Consider the following 14,971-nt stretch of genomic DNA (forward strand, 5'->3'; position numbering starts at 1 on the left):
TTGTGTTTTTGAAAACAGTTTATGCCGATATATAAATGAGGGTCAGGAAAGGCAGATCGGTGTAAAAATGCATTTGACTTTTTTTTTTTTTTAAAAAGCGCTTTTAAAAAGTTGGAGCTAAGAAAGCAGGGAAGAACTGCATAAGGTGGGGGTGGTTATAGCTCTGATCCAGCTTCGATGCTGGACTTCTCAGCGTCGCGAAGTCTCAAAGATCGTTTGAGTTCGGAGTGTCTGCAGAGGATGGAAAGAAAAGCAGCATTAGAAACCAGAAAGCGAGGACTTGTAGCCTCTCCCCGCCCAGTCCCCGCCCGTTATACAGGCACTTGAGGACACGAGTGGCTTTTGTCTTCCTAAGCGCAAAGCACAGGACCTGCCAATTAGTTCCAAAATGTTGTCAGCTCCCACTGCACTCCCAAGCCTCCTCGGTGGAGCAAGGCGTCACTGCCCTCCGGGCTCTGAGCGGGGCTTCGCCCGAGGGCTTAAAGACTTCTACTTTAGTGATCAATTCTTACTGACTGCTTGTGCGGGGGGAGGGGGAAGCTGAAAATGTCATCTCGCTCTTCTTGCGGCTCCAGACACCTCTTACACAGGGTGCAGAACCAGCCAGCGAGCTCGTGTCACCAAAACGCACTCCTATTTCCATGTCCAGGGGAAGGTAGACATAGGAGAAACTTTGGTTTCAATTCCCCCCCCCCTTTTTAACTTTTTTTTTATTTGACAGGTAGAGTTATAGACAGTGAGAGAGGGAGACAGAGAGAAAGGTCTTCCTTCCGTTGGTTCACCCCCCAAATGGCCGCTAAGGCCAACGGGGCGGGGCGCAGACCCAAGACAAGTGCTTCTTCCCTGTGCAGGGCCCAAGCACCTGGGCCATCCTCCACTGCCTTCCCGGGCCACAGCAGAAAGCTGGACTGGAATAGAAGCAGCCTGGACTAGAACCCGGTGCCCATATGGGATGCCAGTGCCACAGGCGGAGGATTAGCCAAGTGAGCCACGGCGCTGGCCTCAATTCCCCCTCTTTCAAACCCGCTTGTGGCTTCCTATCATTTCTGGAACAATGTGGCTGCTCCTTTCTTTTACAGGCAAGATCCCTACACGACCTGGTTCCTGCCTTCCCCTCCACTCTCCCCCAAGACACACTGCACTTCCCTCGGTCTCCCCAGCCATCCCGGATCTTCAGTCTCAAACTTCAGAATTACTCCGCGTCTGCGGCTACTTTCTTTTCATAGGGTCTCTGGCCACTCTTTAGCCTATCTTCCTGTTTACACTTTTCCACCGCCTTGGATTTCACACGTTGACTCTCTAGAAATACACTGTTTTAATCGTTGTAGTCGATTTCCCTGAATGTGGGCTCTGTGAGGGCAGGTCTCTGGTTTTGCTTTTTACTTCTATGACCCCAACACCTAAGATGGGCTGATCGTGTAGCAGCATCTTAACTAAAGAATGATGTCCCTTTTCCCCATATCCTTACCTTCCTATCTGCGCATTCACCCACTCCCAGATGGAAAATGCAGCGAGGCCTGGGATGGTTTCATCTGTACTACACAGGTGCACACTTGTCTTTTTGTTTTCCCTAAGCAACAGTAGGTCACTTACATTGTATCTCGAGATGATTTAAACAGGAGAATGGGCATGCGTTACCTGCAAGTACTATCCCATTTTATGGTAACTGAAAGCATCAGAGGATTTTGGTATTCGTGGAGGGTCCCAGAACCACTCCCCCGCAGGCGCTTAGGCAAGACTGTAATTGTGCTTGGAGAGCTTGGGGGCAAAAGGACGGACAGGAAGGAGGGTGTGTTTGGCTACATAGCTTCGACTTGGTTATTAAGGGTCGCTCAGTTTATTCATTTGCCTTGGAACAATTCAGTCAACTATTTTCTCCCCGTCAACTCTGCCTGGCTACAACTCTGTGGTTCCACTTAGTGCCCTGGACGCAAGCTGCGATTGGAGCAGGAGAGAGCTTGCGCCACTGAAGTAGATCTCGCCTCTCACGCCCAAGGCCAATAGGGTTCTGCATTCAGTATGCACAGCATCTCTCAGCGGAGCGCGCAAGCCTCCGCCTTGGCTCCGCTAACGCCCAGGGAGCCTACAGCCCTAGTTCTGAGTTAGCATAAATTCTAGTCTCTTCAAAGTCATATTTTACCTTTAAATATTAGTGTTGCTGTCGTACATCGCTTCTCATATCTATTTTGATTTTAAAAAAAATCCTCCCCCAGGCCCATTTCTCTCATTCATTGGTCTCTCAAAAAACTGAAAGCTTAAGCAAAAAACAGGGGCAAGAGGAGAGCTCCGTCTCCCTCCCATAGTGTGCAGCAAATCCGAATGTGCAGATTTGGACGTCGCCATCCCACAGGCCCTAAAATTGCCTTGCGGAGTTGTGGAAAGCTGCACCTCTCCACCGCATAAAGCGGAGGGTCGCATTTAGTAAAATCTTGCAACTGAGCTGAGAATGACGGATTTCACGCAGACACCCTGCAGAACCGGTTTTGGAAATCCAGCGGTTGGTCCCGTGATGTATTTATGCGAACGCCGAACCTGAGACCCGGGAGAGGGGATGCGGCTCACTAGCTAGCCTGCAGGAGGAAGCCGGGGCGCTAGCTGGACCTCTAGCCTCCAAGGTCTTGTTTAGCCTTGAGCTGCGTGGGTGGGGGTTGGGGGGGGATTTGAGCGGTGGCAGAGGCAGGACGGGGTGTGGGACGGGCTTTCACGAACCCAGATTCCGCAGACTGCGGCTCTGACTAGGCTGCGAGTTGGCAAGACTCGGGTTTTCCCGGGCCTTAGGCTCTGTGAGCCGCATTGAGAGCCCAGACCCTGCTTTCCCGTGCTCAACTTTGCCTTCTTGAAAACAAGCGCACTGAGCTTCCGGAGCTCTGTGTTGGAATTCTGGCATCATCCGTCCTCACCTGCGGTACCTTCCACGGCCCTTGCGCGGGCGTGGTTACCGCCTTCGGCGGCGCGCAGGTACCGAGCGACGTCGTGGTGGCCCCGCTCCTCAGCCAGGTCCACGGGCAGGCGGCCCCCGGCGTCGCGCACGTCCAGCCGCGCCCCGGCCCGGTGCAGCGCCACCAGCGTGTCCAAGAAGCCCTCCCGGGCGGCGTCGTGCACCGGTCGGCTGAGGGTGGCGGGGTCGGCGCAGTTGGGCTCGGCGCCGTGGAGCAGCAGCAGCTCGGCCACGCGGGCGCTGCCCATCATCATGACCTGCGCGAGAGGGAAGAGCGGTCAGGGCTAGTGTATGGATCAGGACTTTATGAAGTATCCCTTCCTAGGCAGACACCAATGCCAGGCACGGTGTATAATTGTCGTTCATTGGCTTCCAGTCACCAACACCCTTCTCCAGTTCTCCCACCCATCCCATTTTCAGTACACACTGGATTGCATCGTATTCTCCAACTTTTTGCGGAGCTCTGGCCACAAGCAGAACACTATCAGACAGTCAAAGCGAAAAACAGTGAGGGACAAACTGCCTTTTACTACGGTGGTCTGACTGCCTGTATTTTCCCTCTCATTTGGAAATGAAACCATGTGAAGGCATGGAGACTTTGCTTAGTTCATTACTATATATCCAAACCAAGACATGTTAATTTTTAAAAGCCAACAAAGCACCATGCTTCCTGAAAAAAATCTTTTGTTATATTTATGTAACAAAATATATATTTATATATATTTATAGTATATATAAGATAAATATACCTATTTATCTTCCTTGAGTGTTAAAACTCATTTCCTGTGGTAAGTGGCATAAGGTCCTCACAATGTCAAGGTCCCAATTCTTAGAAGCTGTGAATATGTTACCTTATGTGGCAAAAGAGACTTCACAGATATGATTAAATTAAGGAATTCTTTAAAACTTAACTGACACCTAATCGTGCATATTTATTTGGCACCATATGATGATGTTCTTAATGTTAACTGACACATTAAAATACTGTGTATTATGTGGCATGATGTTTCTATACATGAATTCACTGCGTAATATCTGATCCATGTAAACGTATCTCCAAATACATTTAATATTTCTCTATGGTGAAAACATTAAACATCCTTTATTTCATGCTCTTTTATTTTTTAGAGAAACATACAGTACATTATGATTATCTATAGTTGCCCTACTTAAATTAAGGACCTTGAGGGGTATCCTGAATTATCAAGGTGGACCCAATGAAATCACAATATTCTCATAAAAGAAATAAGCATGGATGCAGAGGTCAGAGAGAAGACACAGGGGCTTCAAGCCAAGAGCCACTAGAAGGTAGAAAAGGCAAAGAAACAGATCCCTCCCTAGAGCTTCCCACACAATGCCTGTGGACCCAACTTGGAATCTTCATCTCCACGACTATAAAATAATAATTTTGGTTTTGCTTTAGTCACCGGTTGTGATGATTAGTTACAGCAGTAGGAAAGGAAAACACTTCTTTTGTTAAAGTTAAAACGTCCTTAATTTTTCACTCCTGGTACCACTGCTACAGTTTACAGGGCAATATAGCTGATGTAGTGAAAAGACAAAACTACAACAAATAAAAGACTTCAGGAATGTACATCTAGTTGACACTACATTGCATTAATCAATAACTGCACTTTTTTGCAAACTGTATCTATGACAATCCTGAACAAGAAGGGTTTCCTGTTTAAGGTGCAGTAACATTTTTGGACTATGAATCATCATTTTTTCTGTGGCAGATTTTCACACTTGGGATGAATGTCTCAAAGAATCCTGGAACTTTTTGACAACTCCTTGCTTGTTCTTTCCCTGCTAAGAATTGTAGCCATTTTCTGCTTTTTTTCCCCCCTGCATTTTTAGAAACTTCTGCTATCTTATCCATCTCTTCAACCACCAAATCCATAACCTTTCCACCATAAGAACCACCCCCTTTCATGGGTCCATAATTTGATTGCTGTTGTTCATTCTAAATTCGAACATCATTGTAGCAATCACCACCACCATAGTTAGAACCTCCAAAATTTCCTCCTTCATTGTAACCATCATATCCTCCTCCTTCACCCTATCCACCACCTTGCTTTCCATATCCTGGGCCACTACCATCATAGCCTCCTCTGCTACCATAGCAAGGACTATAGCCCTAGTTGCTACCATCACCTCTAAAACTATTATATCTATGGTCACCTCCTCTATAACTTCCTCTGCCGCTGCCACCTCCACAACCATAGTCTCGTCCTCCAACAAAGTCTCACCATGGCCAAAATTATCTCCACCACCTCCAAAGGTTCTTCCCCAACCCATAAAGTTGTCAGATTCATGTCCACAGCCACTTGGTGATCCAGCGGCAGACTGCACCTCTTGTTTAAAAGAGGCCATTTTCACTTCACAACTATGCCCATTAATAGTGTGCTATTTCTGAGCAACAATTTTTATCAGCCTTATCATGACATTCAAGAGATACAAAAAGCAATTCCTCTCCACTCCCCTCCCCAACTCTGCCTGTCTTCCAAAACGTCTACGGTTTCAATCTTGGCACATTCCTCAAATTAGATTCTTCTGTACCTTCATTAATACCACCCACAAAAATCTCCCTCACTCTTAAATGAACACCAGGCTTTACCAAATCCTCTCTAGAAGCAGCTCTCTTTGGTTCCACTCCATGTACAGCAACCTTGTGTGATCAAGCACACACTGCTTCATCCACCTCGTCAACACAAGAGAAAGCCACAAAACCAAAGCCCCTGGAATGTTTCGTTTCAGGGTCTCTCTTTACAGTCTGTGAGTGTGCCCCTATTCTTAAAGTGTTTTCTCCAACTATCAACTGTAGTTTCAAAAAGATCAGGACACCCACCCATCCACAGTTTCCTCAAATGCTCTGTTTCCTGCACATCACAGTCCTCCATTTTGAGACTGGACTCAGCTCTTCCAACTGCAGTTCAATATGGGACAGAGAGGAAGAGAGGAAAAACACTTCTAAGCTTATGATTGGAGAGTTTATTAAATGGAAAATGCTCACCTCTGATTCCTAAATCATCTTTGAAACAAAGCCATTCCCAAAGAGTAATTTTACAATGGTGTCCAAAATCACAGCAGCTTTACAATTTGACTGTTGAATGGAGAGGTGGGAGAGAGAGAATTCTTTCAGGATAACCACTGTTTGGTTATATTAACCCAAAGATAGTGACTGTGTAAAGAGGAATTACTTATTTCTAGTCATGTTCTGTCCATTAAACATGAATTACTTAATTCGTGTAAATCAAGGAGACATAATAAATTATACTGTAGCTGTTGAATCCTGCCTTGAAGAAAGTGAAACTGATTTAGTTTTCAAAATGACCAGAAGAAAATGTAAGTGAACTAAATTACAGTAACAGAAAGAAAGAAAAAACAGTGCACTGCACTGTTTGGGTATATTATAAAGTCCTTCATTTTGGTCATGAAGCTGGTCTTAAACCTTTTTTTAATGTTTTGTTGCATGAAAAAAAATTGAAAAGTGGCACACATTTAAATATTCAAACCATAGTAGCAATTAAAAGCAAAAAGAATGAATTAATTAAATGAATATTTGGAGGGTGATTAAATAAATTTAATAAGAAATTTACTTGAATTTATTTCTTTATTTTTTCTATAAACTAAGTATTTCTGTGTTAAACATAAATTTGGTTAGGGTTCTAAACGAAATTATCTTCCCTTTCTCCTCCCTATTAAGAAACTCAGAATCATCCAACCAAATTTGCCTTTTTTATTTAATCAAATAAGGTCTCTTCTAAAACTACAAAGCCAAATTGTTTCCATGCTGCTGGCAAAATTTTAGAGATGTGATATTATGAGTGGTGCACACATTATTATGCATACATTCTTAAATAACCACCCAACTTTTCAGTTTCAAAATGTCTCCATACTTCAGATCCCAAATGATCTCAAGTTTTAAAGATTTCTGGTTTTATTTTTATATCTATATTTTAAATATATAAAAGTTATCCTATGTAGCATAATTTCAGGAAAGGAGAACTCATTTGTGAAATTCCATGTAGAATTACTTTCCTTTGTCTTTGTTGTGCTGGAGTTTTTGCAACACGCATTCGTTTCATAAAAGTTTTCTTTCTTTATGAATCAGAACTCATTTTGACCACCAGGGATAAAACTAGGGTGGTGACTGCCAGTAAGAATTTGGTTTTAGACTGAAATTTAGGAAGTTGGTGTAGACAAAAGAGCAAAACAATCTACGTACGGCCCAAACCAGAGGGCAGAGGGGGAGAAATGACACTGCTCAACAATCCCAAATAAGTTAAGCCATAAAAACCAAAAAATACCCTGAATAATAGGAGATATCCCCAAAGGGTAACTATACATTATCTCAAGCGAGATCACAGTAATGCTTCTCTCCATATTTGTCTTCATTTCCCAAGTTCTTATAGTAAGTACAGATTACCTCAGTCAGAGTTAAAATAAGTAGCGTATATATTTACTTTTGAATAATTCCAATCGGTATTTTATCCGATTTCCACCGAAATCCCCCTTTATTGAGAAAGAGGATAAACACCATTCAGGGGCCTTTGAGTTTGGGGCTGAGAAGTCCCAGCAAATCATTATTAAAAATACATGGCTTTGAAACTCGCGTTTCATCCCCAACGTTCGTGAATTTTGCACCTGATAGAGTTAGATCTTATAAAATCGCTCCCCCTTGCCAGATCGTCCCAGCAGTCTAGAACTCCACAGCGCACGTGCCTGCTCTTTGCTTCGGTGGCTTCCCGACCCGCCACCCCACTGGGGTCGCCAGGAGAAAGTTTTTGATTCCTTGCTCCACGGGAAAACTCCCCAAGACGGATGCATCGAAGCGCTCCCCGGTAGTGCAGCCCTGCAAACCTCGCACTCCAGAGCCCCCGGCTGTCCGCTTCTCCGGCCGCCCATCCGCGCACCTACCTGGATCGCCGACCGACCATAGCGGTTAGGAGCGTCGGGCGGCACTCCGGCCTCGAGCAGCGCCCGCACCTCCTCCACCCGGCCCCGCGCCGCGGCCGTGGCCAGCCTGTCCGCCGAGGGCTCCATCGGCTCCAGTGCCGCCCGACCCTCGCTGCCACCCTTCCTCCGCAGCTGTCCTGAGTCAGAGGCTGCCCTACCCTCGGACCTTACGCTCGCTCCTCCTCTTTCTTCCTCTGGGGCTGGCGGAAGAGGCCCCCCAGACTCTGTCCTTGACTCCTCCCGCGGGAGCGCCGCGGCTTTCCATTGCAGGGGGCGCCGCTCACGTGTCTCTGAGGAGGCGCCATTCGCTTGAACGCCACGGGAACGTGACACCCCTGAAGTCGCCCCACGGCGGGGCTCGTCCCGGAGCCGGAAGCGGGCGGTGGGAGGGGGGCGCCTCGGGCCCCTTCCCACCTGTCCCCTCCCCACCGTGGGTGCCACGCGGGTCCCCGAGCGAGAGCTGTTCTCCCGCGTTTCCTCCCCTCCCAGTATACCCTGCCCCGCCCCCAGCCCCTGCGTTAGAAAACCGCGCGGGATTCCTAACTGCCACGCTCGAATCTGGGCGTTTGGTATCGCAGGCACAGTATTGCTTCCTCTTTTAAAATCAGAAGACTCTCAAAGCCGTCCCCTCGCCGCCGAGGAGGGCCAGAGAGGTGTTCCTTCTTTTAAAGGACGCACCGCCCGCTCCCCCTCTCAACGCCGGGCTCGCGCGCGCGGCGTCCACGCCGAGCGAGGCTGCCTGAAGTCGGGCCCTGAGCACTCGATCTGCAGAGTCGGCCAGCTCGCGCCGCCCCGCCCCCTCTCCCCGGTGAAACGGATGTAGGGAGCGAGGGTTTTGCTGGTACAAGGGCCAAGTCCTGTGGAAGGGCTGGCTTTGGCACGAGTGGGGCAGAGTTCTGCCTGTGGGCACATGGGGGAAGTGGGGAGGGAGTCCCTGGAGGAGAGACTTCAACCTACCGGACACCCTCCCCCACCTTCTCATCTGATGAAAAGGTAAACAGAACTAGGGTATATATAGCAAGCGAAAGGAAATACAGTTAGGTTTTTTTTCCCTATGATTATTACTTTTATGAGTTTAAATATGTTTTATGTTTTGAACTAGGTGGCTCAGACCTTGCCGATAGCTTAAGCCCGTGCTTAATGGGCCTGCCGGATAACCCTGCTCTGTTTCAGTTACTTTTCAATCCTTGGTTGATTTCTCCAGCAGATCCAGAATGCCTTGGACTTTCAGTTGCTGTTTGGTCAGCAAAGCATTCAGTTTGCAAAATGATGCCAGTGCTGGCTCTGCTCCAGATTCCAGCTCCCGGCTAACGGACACCTTTGGAGGCAGAGAAGACAGCTGAAGTACTTGGGTCCCTGGCACCACATGGGAGATCCAGTGCAGTTCCTGCCTCTGGCCTCAGCCTGGCCCAGCCCTTGCTGTTTCCCAGTACTTGGCAATTGAACCCCTGGACGGGACATCCATTTCCCCCCTCCCTCTTTCTCTTTTTAATAAAATATCTTAAAATATAAATTAAAATAAAGTGATGCCAATTAAAACACTTGGGGGGGCGGCGCTGTGGTGCAGCAGGTTAAAGCCCTGACCTGAAGCGCCAGCATCCCATTTGGGTACCGGTTCTAGTCCTGGCTGCTCCTCTTCCAATCCAGCTCTCTGCTATGGCCTGGGAAAGCAGTGAAGGATGACCCAAGTCCTTGGGCCCCTGCACCCTTATGGAAGACCCAGAAGAAGCTCCTGGCTCCTGGCTTCGGATTGGCACAGCTCCAGCCCTTGCAGCCATCTGGGGAGTGAACCAGCAGATGGAATACCTCTCTCTCTGTCTCTACCTCTCTGTAACTCTTTCGAATAAATCTTTAAACACACACACACACACACACACACACACCTGTGGGATACTGACTGTTATAAAAGCACACTGTACTTCACTGCATCATCTGTATTTTCCTCTCGGCACCTCTCAAGTACCTGGGTAGCAATGGTGTGGAAAATTCAAACTGTGGATACAAAACCCATAAGATCCTTTTACTTCACCTTAGCGTGTTTTATGAGGGAGAAGAGAAAATACTGGTTGTGAATACATGAGGAAAGGAATAGACTCCCCTTGTAAACTGTATGGCTTCTAGACCAATATCAAAATAAGTTTCTATCACTAAATTAATAGTTCTTAACCTTGGGTGTGGGGAAGAGTAGACTCCTTCAATAATTCATTGAAAGCTATAGATCCTCTCCTCAAAAATGAGAGTGTGTAATGATTTCTTTAAAAATTATGTTCGTGACCAAAAAGGAAACCTGTTGAAGTGAAATGGACACTATGGGAAACGGTGACTTGATCAGCATAGCCCTGACTGTTAATGAACAACTTAATACATTATCCCTCTTAAAAAAAAATTATGTTCATGTACTTCTGAATAAAACCTCTAGGAAATTCAGGGATCACTCTGAAACCCAGCTATGGAAGAGCTGAATTCTTTCAGCGCTTGTACAATGTATCAGACTACTGGTGACGGAAATGAGAAATGGAACCATTTAAAAACATCTTTAGAATGCATATTATAGCAGGTGTGGAGGTTGAATGCTTTGGAGCTATCGAGAACAGGCTTTGGAGTCTGTATACAGTAGCTCAGGCACTTCCAATAGAGCTCCCCAAAGATTATGGCACTCTTGGGTACAGCCTCTTGGTTCTAAAAACTTTTCCCATTACTGATTATAAATCTTGTGTGAATAGTTAATAATTGTGTGAAACTTTTCCAGTTTTTAAAAAACCTGCCACACTCCCAGTTTATTTATAATAGCTCAGAACTGATATTAACATCCCTGGAGAAATAAAAAATATAAAGCCCATGATCCTGCCGCTGGTTATGTCAGCCTCAGTTTTCACATGTGTAAAATGGAATTATAATACACTTGATATTTATTTTCTTCCCTGAGAATTCCATGGCTTTGGCTGTTTTGAAAATCTATACTATGAAATTTGAACCTGTCTCAATTCTGATCACTCACTTATGGCAAAAAAAAGTTTGTTAATTCATTCAAGAGGTGCAAATGTTGAGTAGAGAGTATAATGGTGGCAAGTGTAGGTTTTAAAAATGAGTTCTGGGTTCCAATCTTGAGTTTTCTACTTATTTTCTCTCTAATTTTGAGCAAACTTACTTATTGTCTCTAGGCTTCAGATGTCTCATCTGTATGACTGGAGAAACAATAGTACTTACCTCAAACGGTTGTTGTGGGATTCAATGAGGCATCATATGTAGCCCTTAGAAGAGCAAAAGGAAGCGGAAGATTCCATAAGAAAATTTAAAAAAAAAATCCTTTGTAGTGGTGCAGACAGATGCCCAGGATGCTGGGAGCTGAGCCCAGTATTAAGAAAAGAATAGGAGTATAAAGACAGAAAAGAAGAAAAATGTTCCAGACAGAGGGAAGAACATATACAAAGACAAAGATGTTTAAGAAAATTAAAATTAATTAGTTGGAATGTTTGACAAGAGCCTGAAAAAAAAAAAAAGGAGAAGAAGAAGAAGCAGGCAAAGGACCACTCAGAGATTAAGAAGAAAAAGTAGGAGTAAGTGTGACAGCAAGAAGCTGGAGACAATGGGTATGGAGTACACTTTCCAAGCTCAGCTGTAATAGTTCAAGGCCATGTACAGTGAAGCAGTGAAGCAAAGCAGATGGGAAGGTGGAAGAGGCCTGAGTACACATGTAAGAAGGAAAAGTGCCAGGTGAGGAGATGGGGCAGTTAGCAGAGAAAAAAAGAGATTAAGGACATGGGCAAGACAGGGTATTTCTGAGGACCTACTTAAAAGGTCAGAAGGAAACAGAATCCAACGGGCATGGGGTGGTCATGTATTTGGATAGAGAAGATACAGGCAGATTTGAAGAGGGAGAAAAGGTCAGAGCTAGGGAGGAAGTTGAGGTGCTTCCTTCCACAACCAAGGAGGCTGGTCTGTTAGCAGAGTCAGAAGATGGGTTAGGAAGTCTGAGAACGATGCAGGATTGGAATACCCTTTATGAGGAAAGATAGATTGGCCTGGCTACAGACTTTTTTTTTTTTTAATCAGAATGGAGGGTCCAGCTAGAGTGGAGACCATGACACCTACAGGGACATCTGAATACTTATTTAGGTGACAGAAAGCCTATGATTGTGCTCCTACTCCAGAACTCTACAAATCAAAGAACATTAATACTAGACATGAATACAAATTCAGTATGTCACCAGAGACAGAAAGATATCTGAGAAGGCAGTGTTCTGAAATTAGAAATCTGCTTCTGACAAGGGTGTGTATGCTATGCAACTATTCCATGCAATAAGAAAGATGATTTTTGTTAGGAAAAGGAGTCAGAGAAACAGCTCTGGATGGGACCAAATGACAGTACTGCTATATGTAATGATCTCATTTTTGACTGGAAAATCCTGAGAGAGAAATGCCTGCATCAAACATTCCAATTAATTAATTTTTAGCTTCCATGTTTATAATCTCCAAAATGGGCTCTTTTTTATTCTATCCTTTACACCTCATGGGATTATTATATCAAGTGAAATAAAATATACAAAAACTTTTTTAAAAACATGCATATAAACATACATAGATGTGTACATATATTTTCCATTTTCAATATTAGCATTGTTACTAAAAATAATCATTCGGTGATAAAGTCTGAGGTTAAAAATAAAATATACATAAGATATTTTTAGAAGAATATAGAAAAGTCTGTTGATGAAGAACTCAGATGGGCATGTGACTGACTTTTTCTTTTGTTAAGATTTATTTATTTATTTGACAGGCAGAGTAATGAGAGAGAAAGAAAGAAAGAGATCTTCCATCCACTGGTTCACTCCACAAATGGCCACAGCAGCCAGGGCTGTTCCAAGCTGAAGCCAGGAGCCAGGAACTCCATCTGGGTCTCCTATGCAGTTGTCAGGAACTCAAGTACTTGAATCATCATTCACTGCTTCTCAGGCTCATTTTCGAAGTTAGATCAGAAGTGGGGAAGCCAGGACTTGAACAGCCTGCTGTTTAACTCTGTGCTCCACAGTGCCTGCCCCATGAGTGACTTTTCACATTCTGAAATTTGACTTTTGTACTGTGTCATATATTACTCTAATGCAACAAATTTGTAGACAAATAGGAGTTGCTTTTCTCAGAATCATCATTCGTAATTTTGCTTGACAAAAAGTATCAGGCACTTGGCTAAAATTTGTGGATATAAAGAGAGAAGGGCCTATAGTCAAGAGTATGTATTGGCAAAAACCATCCATTCATTTGCTTCTCTGGAGGAGGAAGGTTGTCTTCATTCCAGATGAGCTCTTTAGGAAAGGCTAAATGAACAGTGTAGGGAAAGGGAGACTGGGGTGATGCATACTTTGATACCTCAGACCTGTGTTACTGGGCATGGGTGGGGCGCATTTCAGAATCTAGAAAGAACCCCATAATGCAGCGGAATTCCTTAGGAAACAGCTTATCAGAGCAAGGTGTATAACCTGTGGTGGAGCTTCTAGCCATAGCTGTGTTAAGCCTGTGTAAATGGGCTATTGGATAGGATGCTAGCTGCAGTAGGGAACTGATGGAAGACAGAGGCCATCAAAGATAATTCCATGTACCCCTTTAATTTGGAAACACAATAACATGAAGAAATGAGGGTCCTAGGCCTAGCTGCATCACCTAGTTTGTCTCCTTGAGCACATACTTAATTCTAGTGCTAATGTAACAATGGTGCAGCAAGAGATGGTTGTTGACCCCAGCCAATAGATTTCCCTCAAGGTGTCCCCGGGTAAGGATTCTGAGTTTTCAGTGTCAAATCTGGGTGATAAGAGTCTTTTAAATAGGAAAGAAGCACTCTTAGGTGAAAAGTGTCAAGGAATTTAACATTTATTTTCTCTTTTACTGTTTACTTTTATTTATTTGAAAGGGGAGAGGGAGAGAGAGAGAGAGAGAGGGAGAGAGAGAGAGAGAGAGAGATGTTTGCATCTGCTGGCTCACTCCCCAAATGCCTGCAACAGCCAGGGCTAGGCTAGATGGGAGCCAGGCTGAGGACAGGAACTCCACTTAGGTCTCTCACATAGGTGGCAGGGACTCAAGAACTTGAGCTATAATTTGCTGCCTCCCATGTGCATTAGCAGAGAGGTGGATAAGCAGCAGAGTAGGAGTAGCTGGAACTTGAACTGGCAGTCTGCTAAAGGATGTGAGCATCCCAAGTGGCAGCTTAATGGCCACCCTAATTATTTATTTTTCACAAGGAGAAAAATGTAGCTTTAGCATGAAATGGAGACCTCTTAGACAACAGAGCAGGTTTCCAAGCAAGCTTGCTCAGAAAATGCAGGAACAGATCTACACGGCGTTAAAATGGAGGTTGTTTCTTTCTCCCTGTTGTTCTCTAATTAAATTAATATGCATAATTATTGAGAATTATTATTTTCCAAGGCACTCTTTTAGGGGTTCCATACTATTTCTGTACACTCAGAAATATGACAAAATTTCTCTTTCTGCCCAAGCAGGATCTTAGCAAGCAGCACAAAATTCAAAATGCCTTAATTATTATAGACTTAATTCATGATTACTGGTAAGTCATGATTTTCTGCCCTTTTTCCTCCAAAGTGGTTATAACTGGATATAAAATCTGTACTACTGTCTTGATAATTTGAGAAAAACTTAGAAGTGTATTACATGTTATAAAGCAGATGCCTTTTCTTTCTAATTTTTATTTTTTAAAAATATTATTTATTTGAAAGTCTGAGTTACAGAGAGAGGGGGAGGGAGAGAGAAAGAGAGAGAGAGAGATCTTCCATCCATTGATTCACTCCCCAAATGGCCACAATGACGAGGGCTGGGCCAGGCCAAAGCCAGGAGCCAGGAGCCAGGAGCCAGGAGCCAGGAGCCAGGAGCTTCTTCCAGGTCCTGTATGTGGGTGCAGGGGCCCAAGTACCTGGGCCATTCTCCTCTGCTTTCCCAGGCACACCAGCAGGGACCTGGATCAGAAGAGGAGCAGCCAGGATTCAAACCAGTGCCCTATGGAATGCTGGCATCACAGGTGGCAATTCTATCCACTACGTCACAGCACCAGCCCCCTTACAGTTTCATTTT

At 44.8% G+C, this 14,971-nt stretch overlaps 1 protein-coding gene across 3 annotated transcripts in view; it reads right to left on the reverse strand.

The window, feature by feature from the left end:
• The window catches only part of LOC100340625 (cyclin-dependent kinase inhibitor 2A), a 26,417-nt gene continuing 11,446 nt past the window's right edge, over positions 1-14,971 (reverse strand). Inside the window, exons 1-3 of one of the 3 annotated variants that reach the window (XM_008252921.4) lie at positions 8,064-8,199; positions 2,901-3,195; positions 1-231 (exon numbers count right to left, since the gene is read on the reverse strand). In XM_008252921.4, the coding sequence (XP_008251143.2) occupies positions 206-231; positions 2,901-3,195; positions 8,064-8,162 (420 nt within the window). In that variant the 5' untranslated portion in view covers positions 8,163-8,199 and the 3' untranslated portion in view covers positions 1-205. Of the gene's footprint in view, positions 232-2,900; positions 3,196-7,858; positions 8,043-8,063; positions 8,200-14,971 lie in introns of those variants that run through there. The other 2 variants (XM_002707963.5, XR_011385219.1) reach the window with 2 other exon arrangements.

Source organism: Oryctolagus cuniculus, chromosome 1, assembly GCF_964237555.1.
Source record: "Oryctolagus cuniculus chromosome 1, mOryCun1.1, whole genome shotgun sequence".
Classification (NCBI taxonomy): Eukaryota; Metazoa; Chordata; class Mammalia; order Lagomorpha; family Leporidae; genus Oryctolagus; species Oryctolagus cuniculus.